Source organism: Gambusia affinis, linkage group LG12, assembly GCF_019740435.1.
Source record: "Gambusia affinis linkage group LG12, SWU_Gaff_1.0, whole genome shotgun sequence".
Lineage (NCBI taxonomy): Eukaryota > Metazoa > Chordata > Actinopteri > Cyprinodontiformes > Poeciliidae > Gambusia > Gambusia affinis.
Genome location: NC_057879.1, coordinates 9,948,285 through 9,968,796, shown reverse-complemented (window position 1 = coordinate 9,968,796; position 20,512 = coordinate 9,948,285). Strand labels below are relative to the sequence as shown.

Here is a 20,512-nt window from a genome sequence, read left to right as displayed (position 1 = left end):
TTTAGTTTCCATGGAGACCCTGTACTGTTTGAGAGGAAATACTAGAAAGCAGCAAGAAGAGAGTGAGCACAGAGGGCAGGAATGAAAAAAAATAATTGAGGAGAGGGGAAACAGGACATGTGAGATGAATGAGAGGAGGAGGAGAAGGAGACAGGAGAGAGCGCTAATGTGCAAACCAGACATCAGGCTGCAACATCTGTTTTTCACTTTGAGCACCTCAGTCAGAGACGAATACGGCCAAGGCACTGATAGAAATAATGCTGCTGGCTTCTGCCGTGGAGACGGAGACGATGCAGAAATATCGGGCATATAAACGCGAGGAATCAAATGAAAGCTTGGAATATTTGGACAGTGATGTGTATTAATTCACACTTCAATCACACTCAGAGGAAAATGTATTTATTACAAAGTTTGTCTGTTGCCTAGAAAATGTAAAAGAAACAACAAAAATGTGATGTGGAAAGCTAAGAAAGAGTTCTCACACTAAACTGCATGAATTGCACTTCTTTTAAAGACTGGCATTAAAACTCCTTTAATGCCAGAGACCACAAATTGTGATAATCACTTTTTCCCTTTGGCCCAACAAGAGCAGCAGATTTCTTTTTGAGTGTAATTCCCATCCAAAGTTCCCATGAGCCAAGACACATGGAGACCACAGAGTACCAAGGTCAGGGGTTTAAACCTGACTCACATGATCCATCATGTGACTCTTTCACTGTTAACACACCAGACCTGGAACTCCTGAATGGATCAGGTTTCAGAACATGGATCGCTGTATTGCATTGCTGACATTTTACAAATTTAAGTTACTTCATCACACAAATACCTAATGAAGAGAAATGTATGCGTTATGTATTTTAGCAGCTTTTTAAGATACATTTTAAGTTACAAGATGATGCAAATATGGAGAAACTTGAATAAGATTTATCTGAGCAGCACAATTAAATAAATGAAAGGCTGTGTTGTCGACCTTAGGAGAAGATTAATACATCGTGCAGAGGTCCAACTACAGGCAGCGAGCTTAAGTTAAAGTAAGAAACAAAGATAAAAACCTTCATAAACAGAGGAGACGGACCATTTTAAAGGCAGTTAAAGAGACAAGAAATGTAAACTCTTAAGCTTAAGAGCCTTCTCTAGAAAACAGTCAAAATAAAAATAGTCTTTCACTGTTTTTTGAAAGATTCAGCCAAAATATAGACAAGATAAGAGCATTCCAGACTCTCAGTGCCAGAGGGATCTGTGGATTTAAGAGAGCAAGCACAAAACCTTTTTATTCTTCAGTGAACAGATTCTAATCAAATGATGCCATAGAAGAAACATGTTTCATGACATTTAAATTGTTTAAATGTCATGATTTAAACAATTTATTGACGGAATAGTAAATGGATTAAATTTAAATAGCGCATTTGCAGTCAAACTGACCGCTCAAAACGCTTTACAGACACATTCACTCACACTTATACAGCAAAAGGTGGGCAACTTAGCATTAAGCGCCTTTCCCAGCAGCACAAGCTGCAGTCACACCCTACAGCCTTGATGACTACTCTACCACTGAGCCAAAGTCAATATTTCTATTAAAGGGTGTGTAAATACTAGTTTGCCTTGCTAGTGCTGTGTTGCCCTTTGACCTTCTGAATTGTCTTAACTCCTCATGTCTTCATGGCACAGATTCAACTAAGTGTCCAAAATATTACGGTACTCAAAGATTTTGGTTCATATTGACTCATATTGAGTTCTAGCTGTGCCATTCAAATGATACCTAACTGGGACTTCGGGCTCCAAAGTGAGCAAAGACAAATGTTCTCCACACCATCACATCACCACCGTCAGCCTGAACCTCTGAGGTAAAGCAGGATGGATTCAGGTTTTCATCTTGTTTACACCACATTTTGTGAATTTAGCATAAACACATTTCCAGATCAGATCTGAGATCAGATCAGGAAGAATATTTCCAACCTCTCATGTTAACAAGCATTCTTCATAAAAGTCAATAAAATTATGAACAATTGTCTATCAAAAATATTTACTGATTTTTTTTATTTTTTATTCTCTGGTGCCGATCTCCAGGTATTAAAAAATTAACACAAAAAGACGATGGATTCAAGTATTTCAACAGCATTTGTAACAGAAAAAAATAAATAAATCTGCATTTTCTCTTTCCAAGTACATCTGATGTCTGAGTCACTGCGCTTGATTTTATTACCACAATAAGTCAAATGTCAGGTTTATTTCCTGACACTGCTGTAGACATTCAGCACCGTGAAACTGGGAGCAATTGCGTGGATCTTCAACACTTCTGCGCTTCCAGGATCCGCTTAGACAAACAGATCTGGTTCAGCTAATAAAACACAAGTACGTCGTGAACTTTCTTTAATTCAATTACATGCACTTGTAATTCACTAGCCCAGCACTTTAGATTCGTCTGTTAGAGAAGATAGAGGAATGATATCATTGGACTGCTATGAATAAACTTGCTCTTGTTCAAACAGCCATAATGTTTGCTCCACAATTCAGTAATAAGATTTTTCTACTTTATTTTCATATAATATTATTATTCTGTTTTGTTATGCTAGCACCGTTTTTGGCTAATATGTACATTAGCCCACTGCTTTGGTTAGAAGCAACCACACGAAGCAGCTGCAAATGGATGAATTGTATCAGGTTTCCCTACCAAAAGAAATTATTTTGCATCGCTCTGATGTCCACCCTCAGTTCCTACATTTTTTTCAGTCAGATCTTCATCCCAGTCTATTTTGGTTCTTAGAAAGCTGGGTCATCAAGCATCTCCTACCCCCTCTGACAGAACCTGGCAAGTGGACTCCATTGTAAGTAACGTCATAGTTATATCCTCTTTTAAAAGTGTCTGTCAAATGCATTTAAGCTGTCATGATTGTGCTGAGATGAAGTTGGACCCAAATGCAGATGAGGCAGTGGTGTCGAGTAGATGTGATTATTAAATAAAAAATAAAAAAAAGATAGAAAAAAAAGTAAACTTACAAACCAACTGGGAACACAGAACCAAGTTCAAAGATATTGCTGACTAGCTAGTGGGTTTCAGGTGTGATAACAAATAATCAGAACTAAGAACTCAGAAAAACCCAAGACAACCCAGAACCTTTACATGAACGTAACATGTTGGTCAAGGCAGGCATCACTTTCTGGAGGCTTCTTCTTGTTAACGGGATAATTCTGGATTTTGAGGGAGCTTCTGTTAAAAGGTCGTTGGCATAAATCCAGATTAGTTATTCTCCTGGGCAAAGGGTAACAGCGACTCCATGAGGGGCTAAGAGCCAGGTGGGCTTCTGCTGTCTTAAAACATTTAATTTGTTTGAAGCTGATGTATATAAAACATGTATTTTACCATCTCCACCAGGTGGAGCCACAGTACACACTGAAACAGTTTAAAAATGCCCTGGAAAAAAAACAACCTTGTAAAAAAGAAAGGTTTTTCAACATTATTCTTCTTTGTTTTACGTTTTTAAATGTTTTATTTGACGAATTGGATAAAACATCAAGTAAGGCAGAGTACTTTTCCTTCTCTACCTACATAATCACTGCATGGACCGTCAATCTAGGATGTAGCTGAAACACCAGGAGTAATTTTTATTTAACTATGAACCTTTGTGCTAATAAATTGCTGTAATTGAAAGTAAAACTGTATTATTTGTCTTTAGCATGTTCCTGTTGTGACCGCTGGATATTTAGTTTGTTTTGATTTATCACTATTGACTTTCCATAGTCAGTTAATTTCTTTAAGACGCTGTGTGCTTTGCTTTTTGATGAGTCCCACATATCGTTTTACTTTTCTACTAAAAACATTTAAATTATGCAAATCTATTAAGCTCATTTTATTTTGTTGTGTCAAAATAAAGTTTTAGTGCGACAATTACCTTCCAAAGTCTCCTAATTGATAAACCGAGTCCTCTGCCGTGCCGTGGCTAAGCTAACGTTAGCATAGATCTCAGATGTTCTTAAATAGTCAATACAAATGATGGTCAGTATAATTCTAAAGTCATGATCTATTACAGTATAAATCAAATTTTACTGAACAAAGCTCCCCATGAGAACAGATTTTTTTTCAAAAATCAAAAACTCAGAATGCACTGTTCCTAATTATTATGCACAGCAAATTTTCTGAACATTTTATGGATTATAAAGAACTGCAAACGGTCATTCTTTGAATGTGCAGCATTAAGTGGTCAGATGTACTAAAATCAAAAGCAATTTCAATCAAAAACATCTAAACAGACCGAGTTACATGTTAACATAGAATAGGGTGACCAGACGTCCTCTTTTTCCCGGACATGTCCTACTTTTCAGACCTAAAAAAATGTCCGGGGGGAATTTAAAAATCGTCCGGGATTTTGGTCAACTGCCTCAAAACACATTACATAGCTTACAGTGCATTGTGATTACATTGCCACTCCGTTCCACTACTCCATTCCAGATTTCTTTGTATGGCAAAGAAATCGGTAGCACATGTGTGTCCGCCGATTCTACCCACCACCACCACCACCACCACCACCACCACTACCACCACCACCACCACTACTGCGTCCATCTGGACCATCCAGGGTTTCACAGCAGTCATCAGTGAACAAGTCTGTTTGAAAATTAATCTTCATGTACGGCTGGACCCACTGCCACCGTTTCTGCTTGTGAGCTCTGGTTAGTGATGGTCCAATAGTAGGTTCATGTACCGCAAGCCTCTGGAGGATCCTCCACCTTGAGGCTCCAGCAGCTTCAAATAGCTGTTTGCTGTTTTGTAAGGGCATTTTAACAGCTGCTCTCTTAATCCAATGAATTTGTCAAACAGAAACCTTCCTCATTTTGCCTTTATTTGTACAAACCCATCTTTGTTCTGAATCAGCCACAAATCTCTTCACAGTACAATAACGCTTCAGTTTTTGTTAAATATCTAATGTTTTCATATCTTGTCATATGGCACTACACTATCTGATGATTTTCATCAGCAGAGATTCTTTCTCTTTCCCGTATTGCTTGGAACCTGTGGCCTGTTTAATAATCTGGAACATCCTTCTTAAGAAGATTTCCTTTAATTGAGCTCACCAGACAAACTAATTAACCAGCTCTCTGAAATTAATTATAGTGATTCAAAGAGCCCTGACACACAATACCATCTATAAATTTAATAGCACAAAACATTTTATCTTTATGACACTTAAAACCAATTTGCATAATAATTTGGAACACAGTGTACATGTGTTTACTGAATGCCACTCCATTTTTTTTTATTTAAATACATTATTTACAGGAGTATTATAGTTACAGTCACATGTATGCTCAGCATAGAGATTACTTGTAGAAAATAGTTCTTATAAATTTTTTTTTTGGATTTTTCACTTTTACCATTACAAAAATGTGAAGCACAATAAGATTGGCTCCCAAGTGAGGTGTGTGTGTTATTTCTGAATGTGAAGCAACCGGATCTCGTCTACCCTGTTGCGATGCAGCTGAAAGGCGGGCATGACCCAGCGGCCACACGAACACTGATCTCCGCACCAACTGAACGAGCCCAGCTTGGAGCGACACTTTGGACAGAGCAGCTGCACAAACACAGAAACGATGTGGTTTTATTATGTGAAGTCCAAGGAATATTATCCAGTCAAAGTTTATTTAGGAAAGCTGACCAAAGTGGTTCACAATAATTACATCATAAATAAATGAAATAAGAAATAAAATGACGTTTGGTGAAAACAAGATGCAATAGTAAAGTTGGCCGTAAAACGCTAATACAGTGAAAAACCCATACATACTTAATTTCAGCTGCAGCAATTTCCGCAAAACTCAAATCAATTAATTTCTTTCTTTCTTTCACTTCCCTTTTTTGAAGGGAAATAGATGAGTTTTCAGTTTGGACTTAAACTGACCTACTGACTGACAGAGAGGGAGACCGTTCAGTCTGGGTGCTGCACAGAGGAAGCTCTGTCACAGCTAGTCTTCAACCAGGCTTTGGCCAATTTTTCCTCAGGGCTCTGGGTGAGCGTAGGGCTGCAAGAGCTCACTTATCCTCCAGACAACTACTGAGCTGTCAGGAGGATATTTCAGAAAATATGTCCCTGTGGTTCAAACCGTTGCAATAAATAACCTTATTTATACGATGCATAATGTTTTGTTACAATAGCTAAGAGAAAGTTCTTCAAACTCCAACTGACGTAAAAAAGTTAAATAATAATTACAAAGAGCTTGATTCATGTTTAAATTACACTAATGACCAGAATATTTCTTTATGTATATATGAAAAGATTTTCAATTTTTTTCTAATCTTTAGATATATATATGTTTTTATCTATGTTGTCTGTGATGTTGTCTCTGTTGTGTTGTTCTTTGTGAAAGGTATCGATAAAGATTATGTGTTTTTGCTCAGTAAAAAGAAGAAATTGTCTCTTCTTACTGGCGTTTTTTACCCACTGAATAAACAGTATAGTAATCTTTGTCAGATTTCTGTGCTGCTGCAACAAAAGATAATTATTTTTGCACATATTTATTGCATATTTTTACACGCATCACTAAGTTCAGAGTGGAAAGCAAAGCAACTTATGGTCAAATTTAAAAATTTATGTTCTGGTTAGAAAATTTTTTATTCTATTAACTTAGTATACATCTGATAACTCAAAATGATTCAATATTTTTGAACAATTTCCTCTAAATACTTTCTTACCGATGAGAAGTAGACATGTTTCTGTGGTCAGAGCTTCTGACATCAAAGTCCCTTTTTTTCCCCTCTGTATGGCTCTAAGGATGCCTTACCTGTCCATTCATCACTCCAAGTAACGCCGGCTCCATCCACTGAACCGGCTCGATGAAGTACGAGGTACACTGGACTTCTCCTGCAAAAAACACCACAATTCACGTTAGAGATTAAGAGAGAAAATCCAAGATCAACATCTCCACCCAATAATGTCCTGAAACATGGACAAAAAGCATCCCCCCTCCCCAAGTACTACAACTAATACGGAAACCCACTTAGACCAGGAACAAAGACACATCCAGCTTGGTGGCAACAATGTGTTTGCTGCATTGTGAAGTGAGAACTGACTCCTACCTGTGAGGTTACTGGGCTTCTTGTGACTGAAGGCTGATGCTCCCTCTCCAACAGAATGACTGAGAATACTGGAGCCGCGAAACAGAGTTCGTCTGAAGAGAAGACAGTGGAGGGCAACGCAGAAATAAATATGAAACGTCATATTTGTAGGTGCATTTATGAGCAGCAGTTTCACTAAGAAAGCATATTGAACTATGTGTAAGTTGAAGGAAAGCGAGTGAAGTCAACTTACCTGCATTTTCTGCATCTGTAAGACAATTCAGAGGAGTTGGAGTGGGCGGGGTCACATGCAAAAATCTCCCTGGGCAACTCTGTAGCACCCTGCTGTAACTCTGCTCAAACAAACAGACCAGGGAGAAGAAACAATCAGCAAAAAAAAAAAAAAACAAACACAAAAATTACAATCTTCATCAAAAGCAAGGAGTTTCTTATCTGTGTCTACCTGGGTATTTCTCTGTGACCTTCTGCAGTCTGTACTGTTTGTAGGAAGGACTGGATGGGTCCACTTCCCAGTGCATGGCTTCATAGAGATGCAGCTGCTCTTCAAAGCCACTGTTCACCCTGAAAACACACATCTGGAAGCTCACAACTGGAAGCAGAAATCTTGCATCGTTGGGCGAAAATTAACTTCACCGTTTACTCTCATTGTAACAAGGAGAGACACGCCTCTGAGTTCTTACCTGTAACTGTAATCTGGATATTTTTGGAGTTTTATTCAAGAAAAGTTGCTCACATTGGTTCAATCGAGACAGTTTGTTCATTTGTTCACAATTAGTTTGTTCATTCGTGTGAAATTAGACACATGAATTTCATAAGTATTATCCTGACCAAATAAAGGTTTTTCTCTACAATAAGAACAGAGCAGGCAGACTGACAGACACTCACTGGACATCCTGTTTGAGACTTTTCAGTTTGTTGTAGGCCTCAGTGAAGCCCAGCTGATGTTTCTTCATCAGATACGCCGTTACGATGGTGGCACTGCGACTCCGACCCGCCTGGCTGGAACATGTGTGTAAAAACAGTGAATAAAAATAAGAGCAACAGAGAAACAGGCACTCGCTGACGTGAGAGTAGGGAGCGTTTGATTCGATTTAAAGAAAATAAGAATCTAATGACAATTCTCGGGAGAAAAGGTGCAGTACATCACCTTTGACCTCACCAGTGAACGAGTGCTGCCCCACCCGCTTTAACCGCCTCTTCAATGAAGTCAAAACAGGCATCCATGTGACTGAGGAGGTCAGACGCGGCTTCGTCTAGGACATCGATCCACTTCCTGGAGAGCTTCCCATCAGCAGGGAGCAGCGGCCCGGGATCCACAGAGTCCACAGACAGGACATGAGTAACAGACGCAGCGTCCAACGCTTCCCTGTCGTTCAGGTCGCCCGCAGTGCCGATGTACACACCGGCGTCCACCAGCAGCATGGCTGCAGAGAGAGAAAAACAAAAAGTTGTTGGATAATGTTATTTTTTTTAGTTGAATGCTTCTTCAAAGACTTATTCTGCTTTTGGCCTCATTCAATCTTGGATCAGAACTGTTGTCTTGTTCGAACGCCTTTACAGTACTGTGGAACTTTAGAATAATGTAAATTAAATAAAGAAACCCATATAATTTTCAGCTACTGAAGTATTCTAATTTGATCTAAAAGCCTTTCAACGTGTACATTCACCTTTCAGTTGAGCTGATTTTCACCTTTAAAACTGCATTAGACAAGTTTGTTATTTCATGTGAAAACAAAATTAATTATTAAAGTGACTTTGAACCTGAGTGAAGAATTTATTTCTAAGGTGTAAAATACAACAGAAACCCTAAATAATGTTCATGTTTAATGCCTTCTACAAAATCTTTAACTACAGATTTGTTTAAAATACATAACCATAATTTATTAAATTAATCACTTTATGATTTATCCATAATTACGGCAATCATAATCCAAGTGAATTATTTCACAGCAATATGGGTATTTAAGTAAGCACATTAAGATGTAAAGCTAAAAGATTACGCTAAAATTATTTTTTGTGCCGATAAACATCTAAAATAGTGAAGTTGTTTGCTCATTTGTTTCAAAGACGAACTACTCGGATGAAAACTGTAATCTTAAATTAATCACAGTAAACAAGCATGCTGCTCTAGTCTGCCGACCCACCTGTTTAACTAAATTATTTATTTCCCCCACAAAATCTGCAGCTTTCAATCTGGTCTGGTGAGCCTTGAGCATAAAATGTTTCGATTACAGTGGAAGCGAATATAATAAAGCAAAGCTGAGACAAATTCAGAAGCAAACGAAGGACAGCAGCATGATACGGTGGTGTTTGGTTCGTCGCTTAAAGAGTACGGTCAGAAACACAAGAACGTACTCTTGAGTTCCTTCTTCTTCTTCTTCTTCTTCTTCTTCTTCTTCTTCTTTGATTTTTAACGGCAGCTTACATCCATTATTGTTGTATTACTGCCATCTATTGGATCCTATTATCTAAACCTCAAATCCTCATAATGATCCCAGTATTTTTTTAAAAACGAAAGATCTTCTTTTTTCCCTCAGTATCAGTTAACTGATCAACCACATTCTTAAATTTCAATTCCCTATTACAACCTAATTCAGTTTTTAATATTCTTCTTTGATCTACATATTTCCTACAATTAATAAAACCCATTGTTTCTACATCATCACACCAACTACATAAACCAGTAAGATGTTTCCCATCTTAAAAAGAGTTCCATTTAAAAAATATTTATAATTATCTCCTCCCTCCTATTTATTCCTCTAATCCTTTCTACCTCAACTGTATTTTGTATCTTATACATGCAATCATTAACTAATTTTCCATATCTTCTTACTTTCTTTCCAAACTATACTTTTTCCTTCAGATTTAGATAACTTTATTGGCATATCAATATCTTCTTTTTTAATAGCCTCCTTAGCCAACTCTTGAGTTCCGGGGGTATGTGGTTTCTTTTATTTTGGAAAACCCTCTGTACAGAATAAATAAATAAATAAATAAATAAATAAATAAATAAATAAATAAATAAATAAATAAATAAATAAATAAATAAATAAATAAATAAATAAATAAATAAATAAATAAATAAATAAATAAATAAACAGCAGTATGCTTTGATAATTTATATTGTCTTTTGATAAAATAATAGAATACCTAAAAGAAATTCTGACAAGATTTGAAAATGAACGTTCAGGTTTTCTTTAGTTAACAAAAGACCAAACGGCCTGTCCCTGCCTGGCGAAAGGTAAACTCATGAACAAACTCAAAAATAAATGCATCACTTGGATTTCAAAATACCTCACTCAACTTTATGAAAGGTTTAGAAAGTACATGCTCCAACTAGAGATACGTCTACGTCTGTTTAAATTGTCTATCGTGAAGTTTTTAGCCGTTCCATCGGTTAAAAGGATAAACTATTTTTCACTGAATTTTGTTTGCATGTGTCAGTTTGATTTTTGATGTTTTCAGTGACATGGTGATGCAATAAAATGTTTGTCACATATGTCATACATGTGTAAAAATATATATGACACAAAAAAGATTTGTTTTGAAAAATGTAAAGTAGCAAAATAATGCATGAAACTACATAAATATAGTTAGGAGCTCATTTTCACAGCCAATAAAAAGAAAAAAAATCTATGTTTAAATAAAAAAAAATCTATAAAAACACACCAAGAAGAGATTTTTTTTATTGTGTTTAGTAATTCCTGTTCAATTGGGCGAGAATAATAAATTAGAAATAAAGTTATAAAATAGGAAATTTTAAATAAAAACGTTCGCAGTGTGCTCATTTTATGAAGTCATTAGTAAACAAAAAAGGTCATTCTTTCTGCACTGGAAAAATAAAACTGCACCATGAAAGTGACCTCAACTATAAAACCAAAGAGCAGAAACAGGGAGGAAGATACCAAGAACATTAGGTAATGTAAGAGTTACTACCTCTGAAACAGAATGAAGTAAGTTTATGGTTATTCTGTTGACTCTTATTATAGCAGCTACAGACAGAATGAGGCACATCATGTCTGCAGTGAACAGTCTGACTTTGTAGTTCATTTTAAAACAATTAAATTTGCCTCTTCTTGTCATGTTACTCATTTTTAACACACGATGGCTGTCTGGTGTCCTGTCTCTTGACACTTACAACATGTGTGGTGCTCTGAACCGCCCGCCAGCCTTCGACCCACAGTCTGTAAATGGTAATAGTGTGGGGTGTTAATAAAGTTTTGTGAGCTTCTTTAATCTGGCCGCCTGACCAATACAGTACAACCCTGTTGGGACTACACCCCTCCCTGAGCGCCCATTAAGACATAATTAACTGGGAGAGAGGAAGTCTATGAAGACAAACACACAGAAAACACAGTGGAGTTCAGCAGGTGAATAGGAAATAAGTGGGTGTTTATGCGTGTTTGTTTTGTTGACGCGCACTGATGGCGCTATTGCTCTACCAGATGCACAGTTGCACATTCAAGCCATTTGATATAAAAAGTTTAGAAATTTGACCAGATTAAATTCTCTGTTGCCAACAGCTGCCTTGTTTATTTCTCATAAAAGTTCGCATTTGTACTGTATGCTAATTGAACTACTCAGGGACCAGTTAGTGACTATGTGTGATCTCTCATTGTTTAGGCAGGAAGCATGAAAACGTTGTTTATTCTTAAACAGAAATGGTTTGAAATCATGCCTACGAAATGTTGTCATATTTAATAAATTAGTATATGTGTTATGATGAGGCTCAGATTAAAAGTAAAAAACTTTTCATTAAGCTCGTGTTTCTGTATTTGTTTTTTTGTTTTTTTTTTTTGTAAAAACCTAAAAATAAATGCGTCTCTATTGCTGTAGCAATATCTCACAAATACCATCAGAGATATAATCTGTGTTTAATTAATTATATTTGAAATACTTCTGATACCTTTCAAAAATAATTGTGTTGTGTTTTGTGCTATTTAGATCAATATTCGATTTTTTTTTTTTTTTTTTTTTTTTTTTTACATTTTTTTTTTAGATTATTATGCAGAGAGACTCCTATTATTGCAACCCAGAAAATGAATTAGACCAGAGGATACTTACTTACTTATCTACCAATCCTGGATAGAAATATCTAGTTTATTTATTTTGGATCGACATTATTAGCCTTTTCTTCTTTTGGTCTTTCTTTTTGTTTGTTATTTTGTTTGTATTTCCTCTTAAATCCTGTAAAGCACTTTGTATTGCCTTGTTGCTGAAATGTGCTATATAAATAAAATTACCTTTAGCTTTACCTTTTACCTTTGTATTTATTGTTTGTATGGACTATATTTATTGACAAAATGTAGGTAGTTGTCATTCTAACCATGTTTGTATAACATTTGTTTGTTTTTAGCAAGACAAATTACTCATTATCCAGGAAAACCAGGAAAAGTAGCCTACAGACTAACTCGGGCACATTTACAAAAAAACATTAATTAATGTGTCTTGTCTCAACCAAATAAATTAAATTCAAATACATAAAGTGTGTACTTAAACATGTCTATGTGCCCAGACCATAATATATCACGCGGTGATCAGATTTGATCATAAATACATCATTTGCTTTTGTCTTGTCTGTCGAAATGAACCATATTTATGAATGCCAAATCAATCCCTATGAAACTGAAAGCCCTTGATTCATTGCTTGAATTGTTACAAATGAAAGTGTTGAAATAGCTGTCAATTTAACTATTTCTTTTTTTAATCTTTCATGAAAATGTAGCCTACGCCAACCTCAGTTTCAATGATGATATTGTTTAGCTGTACCCAGCGGGCGCTTCTTACATTTGCCGTGAATTAATTTGCACTTTTATTTTGTGCAGCGCATTAAAATTGCGAAATAAAAATGTGAAACATACATATTCAGCATCTTTTACTCATTCACCGCACGTACTGCAAGCGTAGATCACCATGTAAGATGGATGGATGGATGGATGAAGCCAGAGTGAGACTGTAATCAGTCAATCTGTCAGACAGCTGGAGAAACTTTCAAAAACATTTTTGCGTGTGCATATTGACTTGCGCAGATGAGACAGAGGGAACCTAAAAGAATCAGTCTGCTGCATAAAGCCGTCTTCTTTGTTGCCCTGTTACATCAATTTCTCATTTCTGGCTCCGTCAAAAAAAGCCAACCTCTTTGAGACGATGTTTACGACCTGAAAACTTTGATGAACAATCAAAGGTCCACCACAAAAATGTTCGAAAACAAATTACTTAAGTTTTGGCTCTGGTTCCTCGTCATTTAAACTGGTTGGTTGATGGAAATTTTAACCCAAGGGCAACAGGTAGGAGTGGGATCCTACGTATCTAGAGACCTCAAATGAAAAAGATGAAGGTACTTCATTGTTTTCATTTGTGAGGGAAAATGACAAGATTTACAAGTACCTCAAAGGGAATAGATGGCATTTAAAACATGTCCCTAAAATGTTGTTATATGAATACCAATGAAAGTAATTTGTGTAATGTGAAAATAACTTACTTTCTGCTCACAGTCTAGAAGCAATTAATCAAGCAAGCGCAGGAAGCATAACTGGCAGCGTAGGACGTTTAAAAACACCTAGACAGTTTTTAATTAGTCTGAGGGTGTAGTGTTAGTGTGTTTGTGATGGTAATTAAAAGTGTCCTGTGTCAGTGGCTTTCCAGATCTGGTGCGGTTATGCGTCATCCTGTTCCTCATATAAAAGTCCGACAGTCTGACCCAGTGACAGAAGGAGGAGAGAAGTGGTAAGGAGGTAATTTACGGCTACTGCTTTTCTGCTATCACTTTCTTCCTCCTATCGTTATAATTTACGTGTCCTTATCGTTGTCCCACTCAGATTTTGTTCTAATTGAGACATAATATGGAGAAGATGAGGACCAAACTGAGGCTTCTGCTGCTTTGCCTTTCTGCAACCTCTGCTGCTGCTGCTGCACCAGGTAAGGACTGACACTTTCACAAGACTGAACTTGGACTTTCTGATGTTTTTTTTTTTTTTTTTTTTTTAAACACAAAAAACGTAAAGAGTGTAATAAATTTTAGATCCAACCTTCATCTGTGCATCATGTTTCCCAATATTATTGACTAATGATTTATCTTGTTATAATATTTCAGGACTCTCCAAGCTGCGAATTATGTTTAACTCTGTTGTTTCCAGGCAGCTGCGTCGGCCGTTGTGGGGAGGTTTTCACAAGAGGTCAGCAGTGTACCTGTGACTTCAGCTGCCTGCAGCACAACGAGTGTTGTCCTGATTTTCTGGCTACCTGCACCACCAGTAAGATACTGACTGCATCCAGAGCACTTTTATTTTTTTATTTTTTGCACACGACAAAGTAAAATTTATAGTCTAAATGTATGGACTTTTTTTTCCAGTATATTGTATCATGAATTTGAATGTCGCATCTGGATCTCACCACATTTGATTTTGGGTTCAACTCCTTTCTGTCTTCATTTTTCAGCAAAGCATCTCAAGATGGAAGTTATATGTAAATACACGTCACAAGAAGTTCTTAAATCTTTATTGACCTTCTTTTTGGTTGAAAACATAACTAATTTGATAGATATTTTATGTGAAAAGGCTGTCATTTTAACTAAAGACAGCTGGGCTTTTTTTACGCTTTGTTTTAGTTTCCTTCAGTCTTGTTCCAGTTAATTCATTTTAACTTTCTATTGTCAGTTTTTGCTGATTTCTTGTCCACTCATCTAAAAATCTCCCAAACCTCTTTGGGATTAAAGATCCCTAAATTAATATTTACTCCTTATAGTGTATTTATGTATTTCGAGATATTGACTGAATGTTTTCACTACTATTTTAAACGGGTGTTTCTATTTCAAACTATTTAGACTCTTTATAAGTTAGTTGTATTAATTGACATTTTTTTATTAATTTGGTAGAATTTTTATTTTAATGTTTAAATCTTTCACAATAGTCTTTTTGGTCCTCTTCCTTTAAAATGATGGGCTTCGTTTTAGTGAACACTTGTCACCTTCAAGTGATAATTTCAGAGGCCTTTGCACGTCAATATTTGTTTCTTGATCAGAATGACATTTTTCTATGAGCACTGAAAATTTGATCTCCTAACATGTTAGTTAAAGAACCATTCAACCCAGCTGACTCAGACAGATGGAAGCTGATCCGTGTTTCTGGGTCTTCTCAGCTCCGTCGTGTCGGGGCCGCTGCGGTGAGACGTTCAGGAGAGGTCGGATGTGCGAGTGCGATCCTCTGTGCGTCCAATTCAACACCTGCTGCCAGGACTTCCAGCTGCACTGCGGTTGGAACCTCCTTGTATTTCTTTGGGGCAAAACTCTTCATAACCCTCAAACTTTTTATCTTTATCTCTTTTTTTAACATAAAATTTATTATACTACATAATAGGGAGGTATGAGGAAAATGATACACTTTAGATTTTTTTTTACATATAAAGTGTAAATGCAGCTGTTCTGAAGAATTCACATATAAATTAGAAAACATTAGTGGCACAACAAAGACGAAGCAGACAGTTTGGAGGAAGGTTGCATTGGGAAGGCTTGGCCATCTGCCTCTATGAACAGGCCAGAAAATAATAACATTATTCAGAGAAGGAGCGAGGAGGCCTGCAGTAACTCTAGTGAAGCTGCAGGGATCTACAACTCGGGTGGAAGAAACTGCAGACAGAACCATTTTTAGTTGTGCACACAACAAAACTGCTTTTCATGAAAAGTGGCAAGTAGAAGGTTAAAAATCCCACCAAAAATCATCGAGGTTTGTGGCTGGATGGGCCAAAATGTGAAGAGGTATAGATACTTTTGCTAGGAATTGTAAACTCCTGCTGCTGAATGATTATTGATGAATCAGCAAAACCTTGCTAATATGCTGCTTTTGTCTCCACAGATGCCGATGTGAACGTCCCACATCATGGAGGCCCCCAACCTCTGAGGACCACAGTCGCCAGTTAGTAGAAATATTTATGTTGGCGACAGTTTAAAAAAAAAATTAAAAATTAAAAAAATCTACCAGTCATTAGTTTGCAGGGTTTCCACAAAAAAAAAAAAGATTTGGGATTAAAATTCTTAATTATTATCCCCCCCAATACTTTGCACAGTCTCACACTGAGAATATATAGGACATGTTACTGAAGTCAGACGGCGTTCAGAAAAACAAAAGAATCAATTCAGAAAACTGACAAAAATACATTTTTGTAGAAATAGAGACCCTGAATAAAGAATAAGTATAGTGGTTCTTTCTGAACATGTTACATCTGCCAAATAACTGCTGTGTTCACCTACTTGTGCTTTGTTTTCTCATCTTTACCAGGAAATAGGAACCCAGGCAGGAGTCGGCATAGTTCCAACAGTGAGAGTGAGGAATGGTACACAGGTAGATTGATTTGATCAAGTCAAAAAAAATGGCTTAACTTTTTGTCAGTGAAATGTAATTATAAACTTGAAATTTTAAAAATTATGCTGTGCTCATCCTTTCACTTGAAGTTAATCTGTTTTATAGTCAGAACAGGTGATAGTCTAAAAGGGAAAGGAGAATTCACTGTAGATATCTGCAAACATTTTGAGAGTTGATCAGTCAGAACACGTTTCTCTGGTGATCAACGCTGGGTTGTTGCTTATTAACCTCTAAAGGCAGAAGAGGGCGTTGTCCTCAGTACCCTGGAGGACAGTGTTCAGGAAGGCTCGGCCCCACAAACCCTCTGCCAACTGGCTCACTGGGCTCCAATCCTCCTGCCATTGCAGGTAAACATCTATAAGCCAAACTCTTCAATATTTAGAATTAAATCCCATCTCTAGTTTTGTTTGTTGAATCTTGGATCAGAGCTGAAAGATGTTTTCATTTCTTCTCCGCCTTGCAGGTGAAAGTAGCACCCCGGTAGGCCTGCTGCCCGGGCAAGTGTCCACCTCTCTGGGTGGGGCTCATCAGCTCCCAGCAGTTCACCTACCCCGGCCCGGCAACGGTGCTCCGGTTCTGGATGGCAGGGTTCCCGTTAGCTCCTCCACCCGTGGAGCTGCAGATGGGAAGCTAAATGTCCAGCTGGTGATCACCTCAGCCGGCCTCAATCCATCTGGGCCCAGTCAAGGTAAGTTCACAACCTCCAAAACTGATTGATTTTTCTCTCGCTTTTACTCCTTTATGGTTTAATCGTCAGTGTAATTAGTTTTTTGTTGGTAAAAATAAGCACACTGCTCTTTTATTCCCATCAGGAGGTCTGGCTCAACCCAGACCCAGCACCCTGCTGGATGTGGCCCAGGCTTTGGGTCTTTCTGTTGGACAAAGAGTCCCTGAAGGACCTGGGACAGGTACGGTTAGTGATCTTATCAAGGTGCCACTTTTAATGGGATCTTGCTAATTCACCTGCATGTGTTTGTGTAGGACTCATGCCGAATGCCGACCTGTGCAGTGAATCCCCCATCGACGGACTGACCGCTCTCAGCAATGGCACCGTACTGATATTTAAAGGTCCGCTGTCTGATCATCAACAGGTGATTTCAGTAATTGTGGATAAAAGTGTGTAAAGCGTGTGTGTTGCAGGTGAGTTGTTTTGGGTTGTTGACTCCGTCGGAGGCTCCATTGGTCCTCCGCAAAACATCAGAGAGACTCTGGGGGTCTCATCGCCCATCGATACGGTCTTCACACGAATGGACTGCAGTGGAAACACCTACATTATCAAGGTATTTAACTCAAAACGAGGCAACCACATCTAACATCCTATCAGGCCTGGAGCTTGTTGGACGTCTCAGCTGAATCCAACGCCTTGAACGAAAAACCTATTTTAGCATGTTTGATCATGACAAGAGTTTGTCTCCCATGAATATTTGATTCATTAAATTAAAAATAAGATTCTCAAAGAGAGCTATGAATCAGAAAAGAGTCCAGTCTGGATTCTAAGTTCATATTCAGGCAGGAGGAATACGGTAGTACAAAACACTACTTGTGTATTTTCTGCCTCAGACAAATCCTGTAAAATATCAGTATTATCAAAGGTTAACATCAGAGCAGTTTACACTGTTGAAAGACAAGTAGCAAAACAATTTGGCTTTTAAGACCTCATCCGACCTCAGCTTTTTTTCTATTATGCTGAATATTACACATTTTATTTCACATCAAGGGTTAAGATCGTTATGATCTTTGCCTTATGCCATGAAAAAATGTGTCAGATTTTGTGAACCCAAAGAGATGCTTCCAATCCTTGGTCTCATCAAATTAACCAATAATCAATAAACTTTCGGTTCTTTTATGTGGTGGAACATGGCCTTGAATTATCTCAACATGTATCCTTAGAATAAACTATTATTTTACCAATTAAACCACTGCAGTTTTATCTCCATATGGCCAAATTAAGATATTGCAAATAGATATTTAATGCTTAATTTCAAAAGGTTCTCAACAAATGTAGTCATCTACTTATCCATATTTTAATAGTTTCTCAATAGGTAGTTTTATCACTACATTCTGCCACAGACAAAGACATTTTTGACATGTGACCCACATTTAAAATAAGTTTGACAGACCTGATTTGAGCCGTTTACTTCATGATGGTGGGAGTTTTTGATCAGCTCCTTGTCCGTTGCCTAGGGAGACCAGTGCTGGCGTCTGGATGAGAACCTGATGGTGGAGCCTGGCTACCCGAAACCTTTGACCTCTGAGTTTCCAGGTCTGACGGGACCAATCAGCGCTGCTCTGGTGGTGCCGGCCTCCAGGAACAGACTGGAGACCATTTTCTTCTTCAAGCCGGGTGAGCAGGAAGCAGACACAGAAATACGAACACTAACAGGATCCAACAGATTTAAATCTACGCATCATCGTGTCCAGGTGATGAGACGACAGATGGACAGCGACTGTTTGGGTTTGTTAAAACTAATAAATGTTGTTTCTGTCTGGCCTCTAGGAGACAAAATGCAGAGGTTCACCATCCTCCCAGGCAGCTCTGCGTCCTGCAGGGACAAACCAAAAAGCTCCACGCTGAAAAACTTTGCCCAACAGGCCGGTTTGTAAAACAGATATTTTGATGCAATCAAGTAAGGAGATTGCAGCTGTTTTGCTTTAATCCGCTCTCATGCTGTTTTCATTTCAGCAGCAGACGTTCTTCTGAGCGGGGAGATCAACATCAAAGTTTCTCTGACGGGCTTCCCGTCCCCCGTCACCTCCGCTCTGTCCATGCCCGCTCCCCAGAGCACCAACCCGTACCAACACTTCGTCTTCTCTGGACGTAAGTACCAGTCTGGTCTGGACGTAGACCACAACATGAAACACAGTCCTCAACAGTCTTCACACCCCCTTGATTTCCTTTTACAATTTGTATTTCAAAAAGTTTCACGTAATGGACCAACACAAATCAGTGCACAGCGTGAGTGGAAGGACAAAACTGTTTTGTACATAAGAGGATGAAAAGTGTGGCATGCATTTCTTTAAGCATTCCAAGTAGAAAATACTTTTACTGCAATGACACCAAATCTTTTGTGATATGTCTTTACCAGCTTTTCATGTCTAGAGTCTGAAATGTTCGCCCAATCAAAGCTCTAGAAATTAACTTAGATAGGACGGAGAGTATCTGCAAAAATCAATTTACAGGGTTGCCACAGATTATGATTTAGGTTAGGACTTGGACTGGGCCATTCTAACACAAACAAGCTTGTTTCTAAGCCACTCCATTGAAGCACTGGCTCTAAGATCTGGGTAATTTTTCTGCTGGCGGTTGAACTTTGTCAACAGATTCTCCCCCCTTAGTTGCGGATCTCTGCAGCTCCTCCAAAGCAACCAGTGGAGTATTTGCTGCTACAAAGCAATAAATCACATAATAAAATCCCTGATTTTTTTATTTGTTTTGTGCTTGTGAAACTGAGAAATTGACTGGGTGGGAATAGTTTCAAGACACCGACTATTAAAAAGCAGTGATGTGCCATATTCACTGGCATATCAAAGCAAAAAAATCCTTTGTTTGCTATAAGCATTCAGAGAGATCAGTACTTAAAAGCAAATAACGGAAATTTTAAGAAAAGTGAATATTGAAGGTTTATAAACAAAAATAGTGTAATGTGAATTTTTCACCTTTAATTTTAAAGTGTTACATGCCTATTCTATTACCTTTTTTCTTTTTTTTTTTTTTTGCTTAGAACTGCCATCTAACGACAAATTTTTAATCATTACAGAGCCTCATGTGTAATCCCGAACTCTTTGTTGTCTACACAGCTCTCTATTTCAGAGTCCAGATTACAAGAGACCTGCCAGTTCTGGTCAAACCCGACCCCCCCGCCTCCCTCACGCCCCTGCCCAACCCAATCCTGAGTCCTCTCGTCATGGCGACCAATCCTGCCAACCCGGCAGGTCAGAACCAGAACCCCCGCCACCCGACTAACTCTATCAGATTCTGGTTGCGCTGTCCGTAGGCGCCTCCAGCAGAGAACACTGGTTTTCTGCATCAAGATCTATCAACAGGATGTGCTTAAAGATTCACTGCTTTTCAACACTTTAGATGATGTAT

At 37.9% G+C, this 20,512-nt stretch overlaps 2 protein-coding genes across 3 annotated transcripts; one reads left to right on the top strand and one right to left on the bottom strand.

Annotated features, from left to right (window-relative positions):
* Positions 1-145: 145 nt before the first annotated feature.
* On the top strand, positions 146-20,486 carry prg4a (proteoglycan 4a). Its single transcript, XM_044134134.1, has 16 exons — positions 146-2,825; positions 13,701-13,800; positions 13,885-13,984; positions 14,203-14,319; positions 15,203-15,316; positions 15,916-15,975; positions 16,339-16,401; positions 16,659-16,769; positions 16,886-17,110; positions 17,235-17,330; positions 17,404-17,490; positions 17,563-17,702; positions 18,607-18,766; positions 18,920-19,018; positions 19,106-19,240; positions 20,221-20,486. Exons 3-16 carry the CDS (start codon positions 13,909-13,911, stop codon positions 20,415-20,417), a joined length of 1,680 nt encoding a protein of 559 aa, XP_043990069.1. The 5' UTR covers positions 146-2,825; positions 13,701-13,800; positions 13,885-13,908; the 3' UTR covers positions 20,418-20,486.
* On the bottom strand, positions 5,236-9,470 carry dusp12 (dual specificity phosphatase 12). Of its 2 annotated transcripts, none has more exons than XM_044134135.1 (8): positions 9,422-9,470; positions 8,226-8,490; positions 7,952-8,065; positions 7,509-7,627; positions 7,299-7,398; positions 7,067-7,158; positions 6,772-6,851; positions 5,236-5,567 (listed from the first exon to the last, which is right to left on the bottom strand). In XM_044134135.1, the coding sequence occupies exons 2-8, from the start codon at positions 8,486-8,488 to the stop codon at positions 5,424-5,426; spliced, it is 912 nt and encodes a 303-aa protein (XP_043990070.1). In that variant the 5' UTR covers positions 8,489-8,490; positions 9,422-9,470; the 3' UTR covers positions 5,236-5,423. The 2 variants fall into 2 exon arrangements, with proteins under 2 accessions (XP_043990070.1, XP_043990071.1); XM_044134136.1 differs by having other exon boundaries at positions 9,211-9,447.
* Positions 20,487-20,512: the final 26 nt, after the last annotated feature.

What these genes read in the sequence shown, in the direction of transcription:
- prg4a (XM_044134134.1), top strand. Translation starts at nt 13,909, where the DNA reads ATGGAGAAGATGAGGACCAAACTGAGGCTTCTGCTGCTTTGCCTTTCT. An exon ending in TCTGAGGACCACAGTCGCCA is followed by an intron (nt 15,976 to 16,338) that starts GTTAGTAGAAAT and finishes CATCTTTACCAG; the next exon opens with GAAATAGGAACCCAGGCAGG. An exon ending in CATTTTCTTCTTCAAGCCGG is followed by an intron (nt 18,767 to 18,919) that starts GTGAGCAGGAAG and finishes TCTGGCCTCTAG; the next exon opens with GAGACAAAATGCAGAGGTTC.
- dusp12 (XM_044134135.1), bottom strand. Translation starts at nt 8,488, where the DNA reads ATGCTGCTGGTGGACGCCGGTGTGTACATCGGCACTGCGGGCGACCTG. An exon ending in GGGGCAGCACTCGTTCACTG is followed by an intron (nt 8,066 to 8,225) that starts GTGAGGTCAAAG and finishes CACATGTTCCAG; the next exon opens with CCAGGCGGGTCGGAGTCGCA. An exon ending in GAAGCCCAGTAACCTCACAG is followed by an intron (nt 6,852 to 7,066) that starts GTAGGAGTCAGT and finishes TGTTTTTTGCAG; the next exon opens with GAGAAGTCCAGTGTACCTCG.